Raw genomic sequence first — 23857 nt, forward strand, 5'->3', positions numbered from 1 at the left:
TCTATTTATCAGTTCTTTCTCTGGATGCAGAAAGTGGCTTTTTTAATATTCAGTTTTAAAGGTCTTTCTCTGTATCTATGGCTGAGACTTTTAGTCTCCTAACCCTGAGATTGGCTCTTTCTCTCCTCCTCCTTCCCCCATCCCAGGTCCTATTCTTCAGCTCCATCCCAGAGGTTGGGTCAGTCAGATTAGACAAACATGATGTATAGGGAGCTTGGAAAAGATTGGCTAGCACATAAGCCTTGGAAAGCCATGACTGGGTGAGGAAAGATACACACACAACGAGCTGGCCATTTGAGTTTATTTTTACTTCAAAACTTTTCCCCATCTTATTCACTTACATAAGAGAGCAAAGTTCTGAGACTGAAAATATGAGGTATGCAGAGCCCCAGAGAATCCTTGGTATTATGTTGGGCAGGTAGTCACCAAAATGTTTCTGATTAGAAACTAAATAGGGAGCAGCCTAGACTTTCTGATCATCTTCTATCAAAGAGAAGTCTCTAAAAGAGACACTGTTTTCAGTGACTGAGATACAGGGAAACGGATAGGGCATAGATCTATTATAAGCAACTCCTTGGTGAGTAATCTCTGTTCTCTTGAGAAAATGCACATCAGCCTCTTCTCAACTTATAAGCTTAGAGACTTGCCTAGAGTCCTAAGGTGATTACCTACCCAGGGTCACACTGCCACTATATGTAAAGGGAAGAACTTGAATTAGGTCTTCCTTGCTCAGAGATTTGTTTCCTTTCTATTTTGACTAAGAAATAGAGTTTTTATTTTAAAAATAGACTTAAACTTGAGGGTTTAACTTATCTGCATTAAGAGTTTGGTATTTTTTCCTTCTGGAAGAGAAATGTCCATTCCAGACAAGGCTCAGAGATGGAAAAAACATTAAAAAGGAAAAGTTTCCCTTTCTTCCCCATCCTCCAGAAACTCCTTTGTTCTCTGGTGAGACAATTGGGTATGCTAAAGTTTCCACTTTCTTTTTTCTCTTAAGGAACCTTAGCAAGAAAATTTTGGGACTTCAAATGCACCACAGCAGAATCCGCTCTTCCAATGAATTAGCACCTGACTTGAGAAGAGGGAAGCAGGGAATAACTCTACCCCTACCTACCCATTAGAGATTGGCAGTGATTGCAGTATGAGATCAGCGGTGAAAAATGTCCAGCAGAAGCTATGCATCATTTGGCAGAGATTATAGGCAAGATGAAACTGCATGACAGCAAGAAGGCAGGTGCCTCATAATGCTGGAAAGTATGAGTTTCCCCTTTATACATGTTCATGGATCACAAATGTTCACTACATATGTGCCTCTCCACACATTCCCACCATGTGTCGTTCTTCCCAATGATGACATAGGTATCCTGGACTTGGGTGGGGAAGAATTGAGACCTTTCTTCACTACTTTTCTTACTATGCTTTGCTTTAAATTAATTGTGTTTTCTGGCTGACTAGAAAAGATAAATACATTGATAGGGGCTCAAGAATTATGAAAGAGTGGATACAGATCTATAATGTTAAGCTATTTTAAGTTACATATGAATTCTTTTTAAATAATAATATTATTATTAAGAGGCAGTTCAACAGTACAGTAGTAGCTAGAGTACTAGGTCTGTGGTCATGAAAAACTGAATTCAAATTAAGCCTGAGATACTTACTAGCTCTGTGTGATCTTGGGTAAGTCACTTAACCTCTGCCTCAGTTTTCTTATCTGTAAAATGTGGATAATAATACATCTAATTCCCAAGGTTGTTGTGAGGAGCAAATGAGATAATAATTATAAAGTGCTTAGCATAATACCTGGCACAAACTAAGCATTATATAAATATTGTTTGTTCAGTCATTTTGGTCATGTCTGACGCTGTGACAGCATTTGGGGTTTTCTTGGCAAAGACACAGGAGTGGTTTGCCTTTTCTTCCTCCAGTTCATTTGACAAATGAGGACACTGAGGCAAATAGGGTTAAATGATTTGTTCAAAGTCACACTAGTAGTAAGTGTCCAAAGCTAGGAAAATGAGTATTCCTCAGTCTACGTCTGGTATTCTATCCATTATGCTACCCAGCTGTCCCATATAAATAATTATTGTAATTACCCTCTTTAATAGTGAAGGGCAAGATGTTGACAATCCAAAAACATTTATATCTAGCTTTATTATGCATAATATGATTTCTTTTCATAAGCAGATTTGTTTTCCTACATGTTAAGGATAGAGAGGAGGATTGGACCTGTAAATTCATTGAGGAGGGAGCTCTTGGTAAGGAATTTCCTTTGTCAATGAGAGTTAAAATATCCTTCTCTACAATTTGACTCTTAAAAAATCACCTAGCATAAGACTAAAGTTATGCAGCATGTGTCACTGGTGGGGCTTAAATCCAAATTTTCCTAGTTCCAGGGTCAGTTCTCCTTCCCCTAATTTTTATTCTTTGAGACTTTTTCTTGTGATTGGAAGAGGAGGTGCAGGATGGAGAAAAAGAAAGCCATCTTCAATCAACATCTAACTAAAGAAATTTGGCCCTGTAGGCTTTAAGCTTGCAGGTTACTCACCCATTTGGATTTCTCTCCAGCTCATTCAAAAGTGTATGATCACAGTATTCAAAAACCAAGTGCATTTTCCGCTTTCTTCGGAACACTTCAATGAGGTTCACAAGGTTAGCATGCTTTAGTTGCTGAAAAAGAACCAAAATCATTATCTGGTGGTTTATTCTGAGTACATTATCTCTTACACGCCCCTTATCCTGTTAAACATTCTCTGACTCTCCTGATCATTGAGATACAATAGTTTCTATATAGCCTTCTCTAAATAAGATTCAGAGACCCTTGGAGTTAGAAGGAATTTGAAAAGATATTGGGATTAATTTTCCACTTAATGTAGGAATCACTTTTTTTTTTTTTATTTAATAGCCTTTAATTTACAGGATATATACATGGGTAACTTTACAGCATTAACAATTGCCAAACCTCTTGTTCCAATTTTTCACCTCTTACCCCCCCCCCAACCCCCTCCCCTAAATGGCAGGATGACCAGTAGATGTTAAATATATTAAAATATAACTTAGATACACAATAAGTATACATGACCAAAACATTATTTTGCTGTACAAAAAGAATCAGACTCTGAATTATTGTACAATTAGCTTGTGAAGGAAATCAAAAATGCAGGTGTGCATAAATATAGGGATTGGGAATTCAATGTAATGGTTTTTAGTCATCTCCCAGAGTTCTTTTTCTGGGTATAGCTAGTTTAGTTCATTACTGCTCCATTAGAAATGATTTGGTTGATCTCGTTGCTGAGGATGGCCTGATCTATCAGGACTGGTCATCATCTAGTATTGTTGTTGAAGTATATAATGATCTCCTGGTCCTGCTCATTTCACTTAGCATCAGTTCGTGTAAGTCTCTCCAGGCCTTTCTGAAATCATCCTGTTGGTCATTTCTTACAGAACAGTAATAGGGAATCACTTTTTTAATATGGGTTAAAACCATTCGGGGACATGTGAGTGTGCCTGATGACTAGAAGGCTCCTGGCTAAAAGAGACAGACAACAGGAGAGATAAAAAACTGATAGAAAAGTACTGGATATAAAGAATACAATAATTAGACAATTTAAATAGTTTCCAATTCTAGGAAGAAGTAGCTCATTCAGACTTGGGGATCCAGAAAAATGTGCAGAATCCAAACACATGGCACAAAGTTAAGATGACTACAGACAGCAAGAGTCCAGACATTTCTTTGCCATCTCTTCCTTTTGACAGCTCCAGGAAAGGTCTTTAATGGATAGGGAGCTGTGGGAGCTGAGTTTGAATTAATGACAATGGTAGAAAGCACAGAGCTGGAATCAGAAGGCCTCATTCCACACCCCTAGAAAGGATCAAAGCCAAAGAACATCTTTCAAGGGAGCCATAGGAAGCTGTGCACCAAATGGTACCCACTGCATAATTTTTTTAAATTAAGTATAACACCACAGTATGGTGTTTTACAAATAGACTTCTTAGCTAAAAAATTATGTGCAAACAAAATCTTATTTTAAATATGTAATATTTAAATATTTGATATCAAAATATTAAAATTTAAATAAATGTTTAAATATTAAATGTAAAATTAAAATAAATATTTTAAATATTAACTCAATATATTCAATAGAATCTGCTGGGATTGAATCTTTTAAGAAGAGAAGAATCATTAAGGAATGTGATTAATAACATTGTTTTATGAGTTTAGTTTTTAAAAAAAACAGCAAAGTTGTTTAGTTCTTTAATTTAATAGTCATATTAGCATATTTAGTAGTTATTGTTTTTATAAAGCTTTTCATTTTCAAAACATATACATAGTTAATTTTCAACATTCACCCTTGCGAAACCTTATGTTCCAATTTTTTTTTTCCTTCCCTTCTCCCCACTCCCTCCCTTAGATGGCAAGTAATCCAATCCAATATATTAAATATGTGCAATTCTTCTATATATATTTCCACAATTTAATAGTTATTGTTGACCCAGAAGCTAAAGATCTGGCTGACAGAGAATCATACTTCATAACATGTATAGATTGGACCAGAGAAGCAACGTATAATAGAAAGGGCACTGCCTTGGGACTCAGGAAAAAAAAAAAAAAAAGGTGTTCTAGACCCAGCAATAAGACCATGCAAAAATAATTTCATTTCTCTGGGCCTCAGTTTCCTCATCTGTAAATAAAAAAGTTGTATTAGGTTATCTCTAGGGCTCTTTCCTATTCTAAAACTGAATGATCAAATTTTAAAAAGTTTATGTTCAGTACTTCTAAATTATATGAATCCAAACAAGTTAAATCCCATTAGAACAAATGTATATGTATATATCTATATACATACATATGTGCAAACATATATTTACATATACATACATATGTTTGTGTGTGTATAAAATCACACAGCCAATTAGTGTCAGAGGCAGGATTTGAATCTTGCTCTTCTTTACCCCAAGGCCAGCACTCCCATCTATTATGCCATGAAGCTTCTCTGAATGTATGATTGAAAACTACTATACGGTGAAAATATATGACTAACAGAAGGATTTCCAAGACTCAACAACTTACTACACTGTGCATGTAAACTGCACTGAAATTTCGTGACCTTCTGGAACACTTAAAGTTGCTTACCTTCAATAAACGTATTTCTCTTAATGCTATTTTCTTAACAATGGGATCATCCTCAGATTCCACAAATTTTTTAATGGCCACAACTTGTCCGGAGCTTTTATTTCTGCACTTGAATACAACACCATAAGATCCTTCTCCAATTTTACCAAGTTTTTCATATTTTTCCATTATATTTGAATTATGAACTAAAGTAGTACGTGTTGGTGGATTATGCTGCACCTAAAAAATAAATTTTGATATTTTCTTTAAATTTTAGTTTTATAACCATTACATTGAATTCCCAATCCCTATATTTATGCACACCTGCATCTTTGATTTCCTTCACAAGCTAATTGTACAATAATTCAGAGTCTGATTCTTTTTGTACAGCAAAATAATGTTTTGGTCATGTATACTTATTGTGTATCTAAGTTATATTTTAATATATTTAACATCTACTGGTCATCCTGCCATTTAGGGGAGGGGGTGGGGGGGTAAGAGGTGAAAAATTGGAACAAGAGGTTTGGCAATTGTTAATGCTGTAAAGTTACCCATGTATATATCCTGTAAATAAAAGGCTATTAAATAAAAAAAAAATAAATTTTAGTTTTATGTGACAGTATCTTCACAATTTTTACATAAACTGAATGCCAATGTCAAAGAATTATCCCAATCTATTCATTTTAAAACATTGCAGTTTTATATTTGTATTCACATTGCATTTTAAAAAATTAATAGTACACACAAAGGATATGAACAATTTTCAGATGAAGAAATTAAAATCATTTCTTAGTCATATGAAAAAATGCACTAAATCACTATTGATTAGAAAAAGACAAATTAAGACCATTCCTCACCCATCAGATTGGCCAAGATTATAGGAAAAGATAATGATAAATATTGGAGGGTATGAGGAAAAGCTGAAACACTAATACATTGTTGGTGGTGTTGTGAACTCATCCAGTCATTCTGGAGAGCAATTTAAACTATAACCAAAGATCTATCAAACTGTGTATATCCTTTGATCCGGCAGTATCTGTACTGGATCTGTAACCCAAAGACATCATTAAAAAAGGAAAAGGACCCACATGTGCAAAAATGTTTGTAGCAGCCCTTTTTGTATTGGGAAGGAACTGGAAACTGAGTGGAAACCCATCAATTGGGGAGTGGCTGAATAAGATGTGGTTTATATAAATGTAATAGAATACTATTGTTCTATAAGAAATGATCAGCAGATGATTTTAGAAAGGTCTGGAGAGACTTACCAAGAACTGATGCTAAATGAAATGAGCAGAACCAGGAGATCTATACATGGCAACAGTAAGATTATGTGATGATCAAGTGAGATGGACTTGGCTCTTTTCAACATTGAGATGACTCAAGGAAATTCTTAATAGACTTGTGATGGAAAGACCCATCCACATCCAGGAAGAATGGAAACTGAATGTGGATCACAACTTAGCATTTTCACCTTTGTTGTTGTTGATGTTGTTTGCTTTTTTTTTCCTTTCTCATTATTGATTTGATTCTTCTTGTGTGGAATGATAAATGTGGAAATATGTTTAGAAGAACTGCACATTTTTAACCTATATTGAATTACTTGGTGTCTAGGGAAAGGAAGGGAAAGAGGTAGAAAAGTTTGGAAGACAGGGTTTTTCGAGGGTGAATGTTGAAAACTATATTTTACATGTATTTTGAAAAATAAAAAGGTATTATAAAATATTTAAAAAGAAAAGAAATTGATGGTATATATAGTTATTTTTACTTGTTGCCCGGTTTTATTGGACTTCACAGAAAGATCCTTATCCTTTAAAACCTTTTAACCTAAAAATTGGACACTTCCTATTCTTCCCAATTCCACTTCTCTCCATCTTGAGTCTGGTCCTCTGAACCATTGAGAGTGAAGAGTAAGGGTAAGAAGTGTGCTAGAGAATTTAAATAATTTACAAATCTTCAAAATCAGTGTGAGTACAGAAATGCCAACCTAAATGTTTTTTCTTAATGAAAGGGGAAAAAAAATTGTACTGGGAGCCAAAAGGACACACACACACACACACACACACACACACACACACATAAATACGTTAGGTAGTACAGTGGTTAGAGTATGGAACTTAGTTTCAGGAAGACCTGACTTTGGTTCCTGCCTTATACTCTTCGAAACTGGGCAATCCTGGGTAAATTACTTAGCCTCTCAGCCCAAGTCCTCATCTGCAAAACAGGGAATTTATGTCCATACCCAGAGAAAGAATTGATTGTGTCTGAATACACTTTGAAGCATTCTCTTTCTCTTCCCCCCTCCCTTCCTCTCTTCTTCCCTCCCTCCCTCCCTCCCTGCTTCTCTCTCTCTCCCCTCCTCCCCCTCTCTCTTTCTCTTTCTTCTTCTTTCTCTCTTTTTTTTTTTTTTTTACTTTTTTTTTGAAGATTTTTTTTAGGGGAGCTAATCTGTGTTTTCTTTCACAACATGACTTTTATGAAAATATTTTCTATAATTTCATATATGCTTTCTTAATGGGGTTGGAAATGGGGATAGGAATAAAAGAGAATTTGGAACTCAAAGTTTTAAAAACAAAATTAAAATTGTTTTAAATGTAATTTGAGAAAAATAAATATATTTAAGAACCAAAAAAAAATTAGGAATCATAGTTTTTAGCACTGGAAGACCCTTTAGAAGCCATCAGGTTCACTCTTCTCATTTTACAGATGAGGAAACAGGGGCATAGAGAGGTTACAAGATTTATTATGTCACACAGTTAACATCGTCTCTGAGGTCAGATTTGAACCTGATTTTTCCTGACTCCAACTCCTATGCTAAATCTAATATATTCCTTGTATATTAAGAGGATATATAGTTGATAAGGTCCAACAAGTCATGATAAGGTACAGGTCAGGAAGGTGGAGAGTCATTTGCAACGAATTTATAGACTCAAACATCTTCCAGGTCAAGGGACAACACTTTATTATGAGGCTTTAACAAAGGGCCAAAGTTCCTAGTGAACTTGCAATTTACAAAGGAAAAAGGTGGGTCCTTTTATTGGGAAAGGATGCAGAACAAGGTATACTAACTATGCTAATTGTGTATGCCAATAAATCTCCTGGTGGACATGGTTGTCCAGTTTATACAAGATAGCCTTGGGAATTGATGTCTATAACTTAACCTCCAGATTGTATAAGATAATAGTGGGAATCAGTCTGGGATAGCTCTGTCTATACGAGATAATTCTATAGGGTCAGCTTGCTCCTCCCTGGGGCCCATTTAGATCCTGGGTTGCTACCAGGGACATTGTCTTTTGCTGGAGTACATTCTCCCATCATTGTCATGTGAAAAACTCCAGGAACCAAAGAGAAGGTATAAGAGTTTGGGGGGCAGGAGAGAGTTAGAAGAATGTAAGCTTGTATTTTGCCACCATTTTTGTGAAATCTTCCTTCCCTGATTCTCCTCAGAAGTTGGCGCCTGTTCCCTCCTCCAAATGTCTAGTGTTTGCTTATTTGTATACATGTTCTATTCCTAAATAGTAGGTAGCCCCTTAGTGGGAAATCTTTATATTGTCTTTGTATATTTAAATTGCATACCGCCTTTCATATAATAGACATTTAACAAATATTTGTTGAAAAATTTATTGAAATTGAAAGAAAGTTGTGTTAAAAAGTGTTTTATTAGTTTCCTGTCTTCTCCTTCTTGATCTCTTTAAATAGTTCCCCCTTTTCATCATCATTGGAAGTGTTTGAGTTTGTTTTATTAGAATTTCATTCTTTAAAGTTTCCTTCCATTACAAAATTGTAGTTCACTAAATCTCAGTATTTACCTTTCCCAAAACTCCATTGCTGAGCTTCATTCCTGTCCTCTATTTAATTCTTATTTGGAGTGATCTCATTCTCCCAAAACTTGCTTCCATAATGTCTACTTTATCAACCAGATCTTTATTGGTCAAAATTATTTCCAATAGTGTGCTCTCTTAGTTACTCATTCCAATTTTGAGATCTGAAATGATATTTAAGACAGCTAAACATTTATCAGGTACTTTGGCAGTGGGGGAAATCGAGCAGATGTCTGAATAATTAAGGCTCCCTATCCCTCACTATAGTATGCTTCTGCCAGGTTGAGGATCTGCTTCCCAAAATGGCCTTTTTTTCTTCCACTCTGTCTAGGTGAACTACAAGATACTCCCATAACAACATCCCACTTTAATCCTTATTCAAATACTCTCTATCATGCTTCCTGACTCCAGTTCCTAAATTTCTTCCCCTGAGTATATCTTCTGACTATTTATGGTTGTTTTACTTGTTCTGTTGTATCTTTTGAAGAAACTATATCCTAGTCAGAAGTTTTCTCAATAATTCCTATGAATTTGCTTTCTTGCATTCAATGAATAGTCAGGAAGACATGAGTTCAAATCTAACTTCTAGCTATGTGACCCTGGACAAATCTCTTTCAATTTCTTCATCTGTAAAGTGGGAATAATAATGGCATCTACCTCCCAGGATTGTTGTATAACTAAATAAAATGAGATAATATTTGTTAAGCACTATAGAAATACTAGTCCTTATTGATTTACCTTATTAATTTCCCAAGTCTGATGCCTTTATCTGAGTGGTTCCATTTACAATTTGCCACATTTGCGTATGAAAAAGTTGGGAATGGGGCATAGCAATCAACCGAGAGAGACCAGCATTCCCATTCCTTTTCTTCCCCTCTTCCCATATACTACATAAATTGTTTCTCAGTCTTCCCATGTATATAAGTGAGTGAGGGAAACCCAGAGTTTAAAAACTGTACAACCTTGAAACTTGGTAATGTTGGGTAATTATTGAGTAAATGGCCATAGTCTGGCCTAATTTGCAGAGATCCAGATTTGGAAATTGTCTATAATCAGCATGAGTTTATTTTATTTTATTTATTTTATTTTTTTTAATTGAAGACTTTTTATTCATCTTATTAAAATGTTTATCCCCCAATCATTTTTTTTTATTTAATAGCCTTTTATTTACAGGTTATATGTATGGGTAACTTTATAGCATTAACAATTGCCAAACCTCTTGTTCCAATTTTTCACCTCTTACCCTCCACCCCCTCCCCCAGATGGCAGGATGACCAGTAGATGTTAAATATATTAAAATATAAATTAGATACACAATAAGTATACATGACCAAACCGTTATTTTGCTGTACAAAAAGAATCAGACTATCAGCATGAGTTTAAGTGAAGTTTCTAATTGTAGAGGATCAGATGTCAAAAAAAAGGTTAAGTTAAGAGGAACAACTTGCAATGACCTTGCTGTTCATTCCATATAATTTGGCACCAGGAGCTAAGACTCTCTTGCCTTCATAGATATAGAAAGTGGACTTCAGTCCAGAATCTAAGGAAACAAAACAAGTGAGGCTTTCACTGTTCCTAGGTAGGGATAGCAACTTTATTTATTTATTTATTTTTAAATGAGCTTATTAAAAGAGACCTGTCACACTCCAGGTGAAGATGTGAACTAAGTCAGAGGCTAGAACTACTGAGGACTCTAGTCAAGCAAAGCCAACCAACAATCAGTAGAGCAACATCCAGGGAAATAGTGTCTGGTACAGACCATAAGACCAATGTCATTAAGAGTAGCCCTACAACATCAGAGACCCAAGCTGTCTCTTCTCATGGGTACCTTGGTTGCTCTTGTTTCCCACATGTATTCCTCAATTTATAATCTACGTCTGTTCACAAATACTCTGCGTATTTGTGAAAGAATATGCCCAAGATTTATAGGGAATGATTTGTTGCTACTTTAAAAAATGAAAACTATGCTATTCAGTAAATGCCTTTGCTTTGAACTAATTGTGTCCCCAGTATGACTGCTGAAAAGTAGAAATGGTGGTGAAGAGCTATGAGCTAGAGTTTTAGCAGTATATGCCCAGAGAGTGCCAGGAGCTAGGGGTTATCCTTATGGAATCCTAACCATTGAGTGGGATCTGATGGGGAAGGTAGCACGAAAATCACAGTTGTATGACTACATCTGAAGCCATAAGTTTTATTGTTGGGTCTCTCTAGTTAGCATTTCTTGTGATTCATTGATAAGACTTCCTAGGATATAACTGTTATCCTTTATGTTAACTGTTTTAACAGATATTTATGGGTTGTTTTCTTTCCTCTTATATTTTCAGTTAAAAATTTCTTGATAAAATTTGCAAGATAAATATATTTTTACCAGATCTTGTGAAATGTGCTACATCACTAGCCAAGAATGATATTTTAAGTGGTGAGCCAAAAATGTAGATCCTATACTTAGACACCATCTATACTCAGACATCAGCTCTCACATCTTTTTTTTCTCCTTCTAAAAGCTTTACTGCCAATCAATAGAAGTGATTAAAATCAAATAGCACCCTAACTTGTATACCTAATAGTTCCAGTTTCTTATTCAGGCCTCTAAAATCTCTAGTATTACTTTCTTGCTTTCTTTCAATGATATCATTTGTCTGCATCATGAATCACTAGAACTGAGAAATAGTCCTCTCAGGTTTAAGTCATTTCAGCAGATTTTCTGTCATAACTTGGATATCTAACTTCAAGGAAAGCGATAGAATTATCTGTTGATTATATTAGACTGGCAAAAAGTTGCCTAGGCATTCCTCAACAGGTAATAACCTGCCAATTCCACTTGTCCCTGCTATTCTATTGGATAATCCTTATCTTGGTATTCCCTGGGAATCCTCATCAGCATTCTTTGAAGATCCAAAAAGCCCCTTTCTCCATGATGGTCTAGTTCCACCTTCTCTGGGATGAACCTCATCCTTGTTGCATGGATCCAAGTATTCAATGGCCCATTTCCTTTCCCTTCTATCCCTTCCTATTTTTCCTTCCTTCCTACGCTTCCTTCCTTATTTGTCACATTCTTTCATATTCCTTACCTAGCTTCTCTTTTTTCTTCTTTTTCTGTGTTTTCTCCTTGAATCTCTTCTTTTATTCTTTCAAGGAATTTTTATTTTATTTTATGGGATAACCAGAAGATTATACAGCTTTCTTCTAGGCTTTTTATCTTCCTTGTCAGAAGGAAGACTAGCCTGAACTTTGGACATATACAACTTTTAATTATACATATTCAAATATACAAACAAGAACAATTAAGAAAAAGAAACCATAAACTTCTTATTTAAAAGTTATCTTAAAATTTACATGTTTAAAAAGGAGCAACAAAATTACCCTCTTTCTTTCTATAACTCCTTCTGTGCTTTTTGTGTATGTCTTTTTCCAGATTTTCCAGACTAACAAGTCATTACGCACCACTGGCAATACACATACCTTTACCTCCTCTTTGTTGGTCACTGCAAGGTCCTCTTTCTCTTCCATCATTGTTAGATATGAGCTTCTCAATCCTTTGTCATTCTGGTTGGTAGCTCTCTTGTTAATTCTGATGGTGAACTGCCATGGAAGATTAGTGTAAGAAAAAGACAAAGGAGAACTTAAATAGAGAGGTAGAATAAAAAAAGGATAAAAGGGAGAAATTTTGAAGAACTGGTTATGCAACAGGCTAGCTTATGAAGCATTGAACTCCCCATTACCATTTAAGTGTTCAAAAATGAAGGAGTTTGAACTTTATTCTGGAAGTGTCTATCATAGTAGATGATTAATAAATGTTAATTGATACACTGAGGTATTAGGGAAGGTACCAAGGGTTTTGTCATTGAATGATATGACCATTTCTACCCATAAGAAAGAATATTCTGGCAACCTTAAGAAGTAACTATAGGAATGTGAACAGAAGAGAAATGGGAAAATCTATAAGTAAACTAGTTCAATTGATTCTGGGATGGAGGAGCACTATTGAGGGCCCAAATTAGGCAGATAATAGTGGGAGTAGAAAGGAAGGGAGAAATGTTACAGAGGGGCAATTAATAGAACAAAGTAACAAGAAAAATGGGATGGATTAAAGTACTACAGATAGAAATGTAAAAAATGGAAAATAAAGAAAACACTGAGAAAATACTGGCCTAAATTTCGTGCTCATTCAATTTGAAGTACCAATGGGATATGCGAGTGGAGATGTCATGTAAGTAGGTCAGCAAGTATTTATTAATCCCTTATTATGTGTGGAACAGGGTACTGGGGATAAAAAGAAAAAAGCCAAAACAAAAACAAAAACAAAAAACAAAACCCTGCACTCAAAGAACTTATGTCTCATAAGGGAGACAATATGAAACTAACCAAGTACACACAAAATATAGACAGAGTAGAGATAGGTAATATGCAAGAAAAAGGCACTAGCAGCTGGGGGCACTGGAAAAGTCCCCTGAAGAAGGAAGGATGTGAAGGCAGGGAAAAATAAGAGGTGGAGATAAAAAAAGAAGAATATTCTAGGCACAGGGGGATGGTCTGTGTGGATCACAGAGAGAGGTCCTGGAGTGCTTAGGAAAGAGTAAAGTGTACCCAAGCTGGAAAAGTAGTAAGAAGTAGGAGATTAAGGCTTTGGGTTCAGGAAAGTGGTTAGAATCAAGAGTCATAGATTTTGAATTCATTGATTGTTAAACTGTGACAATAAATGAGATTACCCAGGGAAATCACTCAGAGAAAATACAAGATGAAGGAGACACCCTTGGAGAAAAATTTTATTGAAGATATAAGGATTGTAATGAACCTCCAAGGCACCTTTGATTGCTCTCTTTCACTGTCTGTCGCTCCCTTCCTCTATTACTCTTTTCTCTTTCTTTTTCTTTCTTTCCCTCTTGCTATTTGTCTGTCTCTCTTTCCTTCTTCATATTCCTCCCTCTCCCTGTTCATCTCTCATCTCCTTTTCCCTTTTCATCTCTCTCTTCCCCCTTCTGTCTCTGTTTCTCTCAGTGTCTCTCTCTGATTCTTTTCCTCTCCCTTATTTCTCCTAAGTCACTATTTTTTTGCTCCATTCTTCCACTGAATCTATCCCTTGATTCTGTCCCTTCCCATATGCTCTTATTGCAGCTGTTCTAATTGAAACCTACATCCCTTTCTGCCTGGAAAACAGCAACAGCATCCAAATTGGTCTTACTCTATCAAGTTTTTCCAATCATTCTGCAATAATCTGCCAGATAATTATGCTAGCTTATGGAAATCAACTGGGACTAGGCTTGTATGTACATATATGAAAGTCTGGGGCATTTATGGCAGATGATTCTTAAGAGAATTAAATACTCCTTAAAGTCTGGGCAAATGGGCAGGATCAGAGTGCTAAAGAGTGGACATTCACCAAGAAAAGGAAAAAAAAAAGAATTGGTGAGCTCCGACCTTGTAGCACAAAAAGGTTTTGCTTCTGCCCTGTTTCATACTCCTTGTTCTGTGCCCACAGCTAATGAATAAATCATAAGCCTGAGGATGACTCCTGATTCTGACTGATACTAGGACAGAGCTGCCAGGATTAGGATTATGTTGCACTGAAACATTACATTCTTCATGTTAAGCCATCCCCTTCTCAAAAATGTTCAGTAATTCTGTTACCTATAGTCCAGATTCAATCTCCTAATTCTTCCATAATCAGCCACTCAACAAACATTTATTAAATTCTTATTGTACAGGGCCTGGTGTATTATGGTACATGGGGTCACAGAGTCAGACATGATTGAATGACTGAGCAACATTACACTGTACTTATTAATCATTAGGAATATAAAGAAAGGTACAGACATAGTCCCTCCCCTCAAGGAAATCACCTTCAAATCAGGGAAATATAAATCATTTAAATCATGTAAACATGTTAATACAGAGATGTACAATGGAAATGAGAGGTAATATTAGAGGGAAGAATTCCTTCCCTGGGTGGGGGAGGAGATGACTGGGAAAGCCCTCTTTTCCTATAGGAGATGGATTTTGAGCTGACTTTTGAAGAAAATAAGAGTTAGGGGTGAGAAGGGAAAAATATAAATAGAGGGAGTCAGGATATTGACAGCTGTTTGCATATAAAAACAACCCCCCCCCAAAAAAAAAACCCAGCTAATTGGTTAGTGGAACTGAATCATAGAATGTGAGAAGGGGAACGAAGTGTAAGAAGACATAGTATGACTTTAACTTATTTTTCCAACCTTAGTTCTCATTGTTTCCTAACAATTGCTCCAACCCATCATGGCTACCATCTTTACTGTTTCCCAAATATTCTGTACTCTTAAATTATTTGCTTTTTATCAAATTACTTTCCCCAATAGAATGTCCCTTTTACCCCTTTTCCTGGAACTTTACGCATTCCTTAAGACCAAATATAGAGGTCTTTTCCTGGAACTTTCTAACCATACCAGCCCATACAAGATCTTTCCTTCCATTTAATTTCTGCATATGGATACCAAGCATATATTATAAATATGCTATTTCATACAAGGAGCAATATCTAGGCAGATAGGCAAAATTATAAAGTCCAGGATATAAGATAATATATATTTATAAATAAATGAATTGTTACAAATTCATATATATATATATATATATATAAAACAATTAATTCATGTTTGAGTTTAGAACTAGAAAGCTTTTTATTGATATTATATGTTTGCTGTTGGTAGAAAATGAAAATTAAAGTAATTATATGTTTTTCTCCTAGTCTTAGCAGTTAGAAAATTATTGCCTGAGGGTTTTGATTTGCTAAAATCAGGCGAGGAAAAGTACTTATTCCTTCTGCTCTTTTCAAATTAAATCGGAAGTATTTAGGTTAACATATGTACGTGTGTATAATAATGCACACATACGATCTACTGACTTCCAAAAGGATTTTAACCTGCTTGTAGATTTAAATACAATGCAAGGTACAAGAAAGCATTAATAGCATAAAATAAAATTTAGTTTAGTTAAAAAGATCTGAAAGGATAAGTGCTTTTAGACACCAGATTTCAGCAAATTAAAACCCGTGAGCAAAATAGGAATTCTAGTTTCTAAAGCAAGAAGAAAAGCATTCAACTGCACAGATTTCCTTTTTTGACAACTGAAATCATTAAAATTCAACAGAAAAAACTGGTTTTTCTCTGGAACTATAATATGGCAGGAATTGATTGCTCCTTTCAATAAATATCACTTTTTTACAAGTTCCTTTTATTACCTTAAATTGCTATTTCACTTTCCATATATACATATATATATATACACATATATATGTCCTGCTTCTCCACCTAGACTGCTCACAGGCACAAATTGGACTTTAAACTGTATCTTCACAGAATTGAACACAATACTAAATGTATAATATGTTACTGTTAATGAAATGAAGGAAACATTTTTCTGTCAGCCTTATATCTTCCCCATATTTTGTTTTATATTTCCCCATCTGTCTTGAAATTTAGTTGATAAAAACTTCATGTCATTGTCCTTTTTTATTTCTCCTAATTGAGAAAATTACTTCATATTGTCATCTTCTTCACTATTGTGGTGGGGGTCCTGACTACTCTAATTTCTGTATCAGCAAGCAATAGCTATGTGAACTTGATCAGATTACTTAAGCTCTGCTTGCCCGTTTTCTCATCTGTAAAACGGGGATAATAAAAGCAATCATAGTCAACTGTTTGTGACCCTGTTTGGGGTTTTCTTGGTGAAAATATTGGCATGCTGTGTTATTTTCTTCTCCAGCTTATTTTACAGATGAGTAAAGTGAAGCAAAGAGGGTTAAATAACACCCATAGTCACAGAACTAGTAGGTGTCCAAAGTCAGATTTAAACTAATAAAGCTGAGTCTTCCTGACTCCAAACTCAGCGCTATACCCACATCTACTTCCTGACATATAGCAATACATTCATGTTGTTAATTACTATTATTGCTATTGTGCTCCCTTTCATACCTACCTTGATATTGGTCATTACTCTGGTTTGGGCCATCCCTAATTTGAAGACCTACAATAAGGGACCCATTTTATGACTGTTCTGGAATGATGTAGATGAACCTGGAATGACCCAGGGATGGCCCACACCAAGTGGATCCACTGGACTTGGGCCTGAAATCCCTCCTAAGATCCTTTTGCTTGGGAATGATTAAAATAAAAGATCCAAGAGCATTTCTAGTTTCCAGTAGATCTCCCGGGTCCCTCTCACTCTTGGCTTTATCTAGGATAGACTCAAGTTTCCGACCATTCTCTGGATTGGTTAATGAAGTGTCTGGCAAATGATAGTGCCGTTTGTCTCATTACAATCTTTTCTTTGTGCACCCACTGATTTGCTGTGTTTGTTCTCATCTAAGAGAAGTATGACTCAAACCATATTTCCCCCAGGTATTTTTTTAATGATTATGTTGTAAGTACAATAAGCAATCAAAATTACATTAAATGTATTATGAAAATCAAGACAAATCCCACTGATTTTAGGCTGTGAATCATAGAAAGGAAATCCTAGAGAACAGGGAGATTGGATGATCACCTCATTCAAACCCTTTGCTGTAAGGATTAAGAAACTGAAGACCATTAAACCACCCTCAAAATAGCTGATCTGCCACTTGAAAAGTAAATCCATTGACCTGACAATTTACACAGACTCAGTTAAAATGGGAATCCTTTTTACAATCTCACAGAAACATGGCAATCACATTTTCATTTAAAGATCTCTAGAGATGGGAACTAGTGGCAGGCAGTCGTTTCTATTTGGGAAGCTTTAATTATTTGGAAGAAAAATAAAGTATTTGCTTCTCTGTCTCCCCAGTGGTTATAAAGTAAAAGACAGAACTATTTTTACATTTTAAAATACATTCTAGAATTTTCTTAGGCTTCGAGTTTTAACTAGATTAGATGAATCACTCTAAAGTTCATCAGAGATAGAAAGGGGGGAAACAAATATACATATAGCACCTACTACATGACAGCACTGCACTAATCCATTCTTCATTCTTTATCTTATTTAGTCCTTGCAACAACCCGTGAAGGGAGGTTTTGTAATTATGTCCATTTTACAGTAGAGGAAACTGAAGCAAATAGATATTAAGTGATTTGCCCAGGATCAGATGGCTAGTAAGTGCCAGAATTAGACTTGGGTCTTCCTAACTCCACTGCACTTTATCCACTGTACCATCTAGCTGAGTATAGCTGTTAGGGGGATTTTAAAAGTACCACGGCAGGGGCAGCTAGGTGGCACAATAGATAGAGCACCAGCCCCAAAGTCAGGAGGACCTGAGTTCAAATATGATCTCAGACTTAACACTTCCTAGCTGTGTGACCCTGGGCAAGTCACTTAACCCCAATTGCCAATTCTAATTATTTGGAAGTCATTATTTAGAAGCAAAATAAAGTAGTTGCTTCTCTGTCTCCCCAGTGGCTATAAAGTGCTTAAAAAGGCAGAACTACTTTATAAACAATCAGGACCTGAAAAATCACATTTTAAAATGTAAAATCATCTGTAAAATAAACTGAAGAAGGAAATGGCCAACTATTCCAATATTTTTGTCAGGAAAACATTAAATACCACAACCAGAAACAACTCAATGACTTTTCCCTTCTTCCCCTCTAATAAATTTTAATCCCCATGAAGGCAAGGACTCTGTCTTATTTTTCTATACCTCTAAGGTAAGAAGAATGTCTTTTAAATAAGAGGCACTTAGTAAATATTGGGTTAAATTAATTAAAGAAAGAAGAAAAAGAAATAAAGTTGGGGAAAGGAGGGGGGATACTTGAGAAAGACCTTGAGTAAGGCATCCATTATTTTCCTGTATAGTTAACCTGAACCAAATAAGACAAAAACAGAGGATAAAAATACTTAATAAAAAGGCAGGTAAAGTCCTAGACTTCTCTCTGGTAGAGAAGGAGAAGGAACATTTGTATAGCTGAACGATTATCTCCCATCTAAAAATATATTTAAGGCATTATCTATTACATATAATTGTTCTTTCTTTTGGTGAGTATGTTTAAATTATCACCTCTGATTAAAGAAAATTTAAAAAGACCAAGAGAGATTGGTGGTAGTTTTCTCCAATTATTGTTAACCATTTTCACAACCATAGTATCTCAAATGACCGTAAGAGTTTAATTCTTCTGTCCCCTAACATCAATTCTGTAAATTTTGTAGTTACTGAATTACATGCTTTTCAAAAATCATTATACAAATCATGCAAAATGTAACCAGTTCTGGCATTAAAGAAAATTAAAATCTATATAATTTAAGAAGTGTTAAACCTTTAATAAAAACAAGAACATTTAGTGCTTAGTTTACTAAACATTTTATGACTGATTTAAAAAAATCAAAGAAAACAAACTAGTGAATTCAAAGTATTTTTTTTTCTGATTTCTGGTATTTCAAAAGCAAAGCTTTACTATGCAAATACTCAAATCTTTTCTGTATATGAGCTACTTCAATAAGGAAAAGGATCCCTCAGGTCCAAAAAAAAACATTTTTTCCGGATTTCTGGTATTTCAAAAGTAAATAGGAAAAATTTTCTCTGTAATAATACTCCAATCTTTTCTGCATATGGCTGACTTCATTATGAAAAAAACAATCCCTTGGATCCACAATCTTGATTGCTATCAATAAAAATCTATGAAACTTTTGCTTGGGCAATAAATCAATTAAATAAACATTTATTAAGCTTCTGTTCATTCATCCACTCATTTGTTTATTAAGTACACTATTATGACTACATTTTTTAAAAAGCCACTGTTGTGCTTTTTAATGGAAGAAAATACAATTTTTTTTAGAAATTGACACATTTTTATAAAACTAGCATTTTGAAACAATTCAAAGAACATGTAGAAGACAAATTACATGGAAGACTTATCAATTACTAAGCAATGGAGAGGATGATGCAAAGTTAGTCGATATTTATTAAGTGCCAGGCACTGTCCTAAGGGCTTTGGACACAAAGGCTTTAAAAGACAGCCCATGATCTCAAGGAGCTCAAATTCCAATGGGAAAATAAAAGTCAAGCAAATACATATAAACAAGTTACATGTTGGGAAAATAGGAAATAATCAAAAGAGGGAAGGCACTAGAATTGAGAGAGATTGGGAATGGGAAAGGTTTTAGAAGATAGGATTGGAGCTGGAACTTGGAGGAAGCCCAGAGAAGCCAGAAATGAAGGCAGGCAGAAATACAGAGGAATCACCTAGAGAAGAAATGCCTAGAGATGAGAGATGGAGGATCTTATAGGAACATCCAGAAGTCCAGTGTCACTGGTCTGAGAATAAAGTATAAGAAGACTGGAAATTGAGGGGGAGACCTCTGAATGCCAGTCAGAGTATTTGATATTTGATCTTCAAGGCTATAGGGAGTCACTAGACTTTATCAAATAAGGAAGTCATATGATAAAGATAAATCTCTATCCTTGCCCTCATGTGGTTCCCAATCACTCAAGTAACTCATAGACTATTCTTGAACGGCTATTTTGTAATATTGTCTTATAGTATGTATTCATAGGACATTTGTGTGCGTAAGTGGTTTGAAGGATACTCAGGTAATGACACATTTGTTTTTCTTTAATTTAGTGACACAAAGGGTAGGGATAGAGGAGGGAGATCTGGATTTGTCGCTAGAAAGCAAGTTGCAATATCATAAAATTTTGTAGACATGAGAATAAATTACTAACTCTTCTAAAAAGTTTCTTTATGAACATGTGTCAATATGTTCATGTCTGCCCCAACTTAAAAAGTCCTCAATTGATTTTCCTCCTATCAGCTAAGTTCCTCGAGAACTCTTCATCTATACTAGCTGTCTCCATTTCCTTTTGTTTCTAAAACCTCTGAAAACTGCAATCTCCTGGGTCTCCTCCTACCTTTTCTGATTGCTCCTTCTCAGCCTCCTTTGTTTATTCATTTATGTCACATCTACCAATTGGGGGTGTCCCCCAATGTTCTGCCCAATATCTTTCTTCTCTTTTGGCTCTTTTACTATCTCATCTGATGATCTCATCAACTACTATAGGTTCAATTATCATCTCTATGCAAACTATAATTATGTGCATATGTATAGTATATGTAGAGATATATAGTATACATATACAAATCATATATGTGTATATATATATGTACACACATACACACACACACATATATATATATATATACACATATAATTATCTCCAGTCTTATTCTCTTTTCTGATTTACAATCACTTATTTCCAACTGCATTTTGGACACACATACCTAATTGGATATCCTGCAGACATTTCAAACTTAGCATACCTCAAACATAACTCATCTTTTCTTCCATATCTAAAACCCTCAAGGATGTTATCATTCTTCCAGTCAATCCTTATGCTCACTTATCCAACAAATCCAATTCACCAATTCATCAAGTCTTATCTTTTGTAGCTTCACAAAATATCTTCTGTATGTTCCTTTCTCTTCACTCATAAGCCACAGTTCAGGTCTTTATCATTTCTGAACTACCCTAATAGCAAGTGATCTCCCTGGTCCTTCTGTCCCCATTTATGGAACATCTAATTTATTGAACATTTAGCTAAATTCCTGGAGACAGGAATTGGTTTTTTTTTTTTTTTTTGCCACTCTTTGTAGCCCCAGTGCTTAGAACCGTACCTGTCATATAATAGGTGCTTAATAAGTGCTTACTGACTGTCTAAAGTATAAGACTGACCTTATTATCATCCTGCTCAAGGAGCTTCAGTGATTTCCTATTATCTCCGGAATCACGTGTCTTCCAAAGCTGTTAATAAATTGGACCATTCTTACCTTTTCCAAACCTTCTTCTGCCTTATTCTCAACCTCCCCCACACCTCCCATCTCAGTTTAACTCCATCCTTGGAACATGAAACTCCATCTCCCATATCGATATCTTTATACGGGCTGTCTGCCATGCCTGTAATGCTTTTCTCCTCAGCCTCTTCATTTCTCTGACTTTCATCAAGACTTAGGATCAAGCTGCTAATACTTGCCCCTTTCAGGTTATATTCATATACTGTATATATCTTGAATGTTCCAAGATATTTACATGTTATCTTCCCCATTAGAACATATGCTTCTCAAAAAGGGATTGTGTTTTATTGTCTTTTTTATTTCTAATACATGACACAGTACTCAGAATATTGCAAGAATTTATGAAATGCCTTCTCACTTACTATAATTTCCATCCATCTCTCTATTCAACCAGTTACTATGATAGTTCAGGCCTTCACTCTCACCTAACCTAATGTGATACCTTCTTAATTGGTCTTTCTAGATCAAATCTCTTACCTCCCCAATCTCTCTTTATTTGGCTAATTAATAAATATTTACTAAGTGTCTATGATATGTCAGCCAGTGTGCTAAGTTTTAAGATTACAAAAAGAGGCATAAGCCAGCCCAGCCTGAAGAGAGCTTACAATCTAATGGAGACAAGCCTTCGGAAAGATGCCAAAGTGACTTATTCCTAAAGTACAGATCTGACCATGATATTCCCCTGCTCAAGACGTACCAGTGGTCCCTTATTGCTTATAGGTTCAAATACAGACTCTTCAGTTTAAGTCTTCTCAACTTGGCTCCAACCTACCCTTCTAGCTTGATGATAATTATTCTTCTTTAATCAGTCAGTTAACATTTTATTAAGTGCCAGGCACTATGCCAAGCTCTGGAGATCCCCAAAAATTAAATAAATGAAGCAAAAACTAATCTCTGCTCTCAAGGAGTACCCATTCCAATGAGGGAGATAATATGCAAACAACAATGTACAAACAAGCTATTTCTACAGGGTAAATTGTAGAGAATCCAGAGAGAGAAGGCACTAGCATTGAAGGGAATCTGAAAAGACTTCTCTACAAAAGTAGTTTTTTAGCTGGGGCTTGATAGAAGCCTGCACAATCAGAAGGCAGAGATGAAGAGAGAATTCCAGGCATGGAAAAACCCATGCCCTTCATCTACTCTTTGCTCCAACTAAACAAATCTATGTTTGGTACCACACCCAGGACAATCTATAATTGATATCTCTGCAGAGTCATCTCCTGTGTCTAGAATATATTTCCTCTTTACTTCTGCCTCTTCTTAGCAGAATAGATCAAGAAGCATTCATTAAATACCTGCCATGTGGCAAGCCCTCTTCTGGGCACTGTGGATACAAAAATGAAATTAGTCCCTGCTCTTTGGAGTTGAGATTCTAAAACACTACTGTAAAATCAGCTGAAGTCCAATCTCCTACTTGAAACCTTTCTGGATTCTCCAATATCTCCCTTCACTCCAAAACGACTTTATATATATATTCATTCATATATAGTGTGGATCTTCATATATGTTTATACCGTGAGTCTTCCAATACAATGTAAGCTTATTAGCAGGATTTTTTTTCCCAATCTCTAACAGCCTAGCATAGTTTCCTGACACTTAATAAATTTTTGTTGATTGATTTATCGCACCTGGACAAAAGAGCTTAATATTAATGAATTATAGTTTTTGTTGGTAATGAATGCAACTATTACTGTCATTTTCCAAAGAAATTTATTGAAGGACCTTTGTCCTAACACAAGCCTCCAGCCTTTAAGATTTTGCATTTGAGAACTGTTTTTAGCTGGCTTCACAACGAATTACTTCAGAAATCACCTCCAAGGGCCCTTCAGCTTGAAATCTATGAGCCTATGAACTTCCCAGGCCTGTGTTGTGCAGATAGTGTTACCTTGGCGACAGCTGGGCTAGAGCATCCATTTATAGCAAGATTACCACATTACTTACAAACCAATACATTTGAAAAAAGCCCTTTTCTAGTGGTCCGTTTTTATATCTTTATATATATGTATGTATTTCCTAGGATCTCTACGGGATCACTAACATCACCGCTTCTTCTCAGCCCTCCAAAACAGGCTGGGTTCCTATTACACATCCTCAGGCCACACCCAAGCTTTCTCTAACCTGTTGTTCGAAAACCATGGAAC

At 35.5% G+C, this 23857-nt stretch overlaps 1 protein-coding gene across 3 annotated transcripts in view; it reads right to left on the bottom strand.

Annotated features, from left to right (window-relative positions):
• Positions 1-23857, bottom strand: part of CDKL4 (cyclin dependent kinase like 4) — a 58619-nt gene that overhangs the window by 34119 nt on the left and 643 nt on the right. For 2 of the 3 annotated variants that reach the window (XM_031950388.1, XM_031950387.1), the window contains exons 2-4: positions 12391-12510; positions 5132-5350; positions 2546-2667 (exon numbers count right to left, since the gene is read on the bottom strand). In XM_031950388.1, coding sequence (XP_031806248.1) covers positions 2546-2667; positions 5132-5350; positions 12391-12441 — 392 coding nt within the window. In that variant the 5' untranslated portion in view covers positions 12442-12510. Of the gene's footprint in view, positions 1-2545; positions 2668-5131; positions 5351-12390; positions 12511-21597; positions 21667-23857 lie in introns of all 3 variants that reach the window. The other variant, XM_023494998.2, reaches the window with a different exon arrangement.

The sequence above is a fragment of the Sarcophilus harrisii genome, chromosome 2, assembly GCF_902635505.1.
Source record: "Sarcophilus harrisii chromosome 2, mSarHar1.11, whole genome shotgun sequence".
Taxonomy (NCBI): Eukaryota; Metazoa; Chordata; class Mammalia; order Dasyuromorphia; family Dasyuridae; genus Sarcophilus; species Sarcophilus harrisii.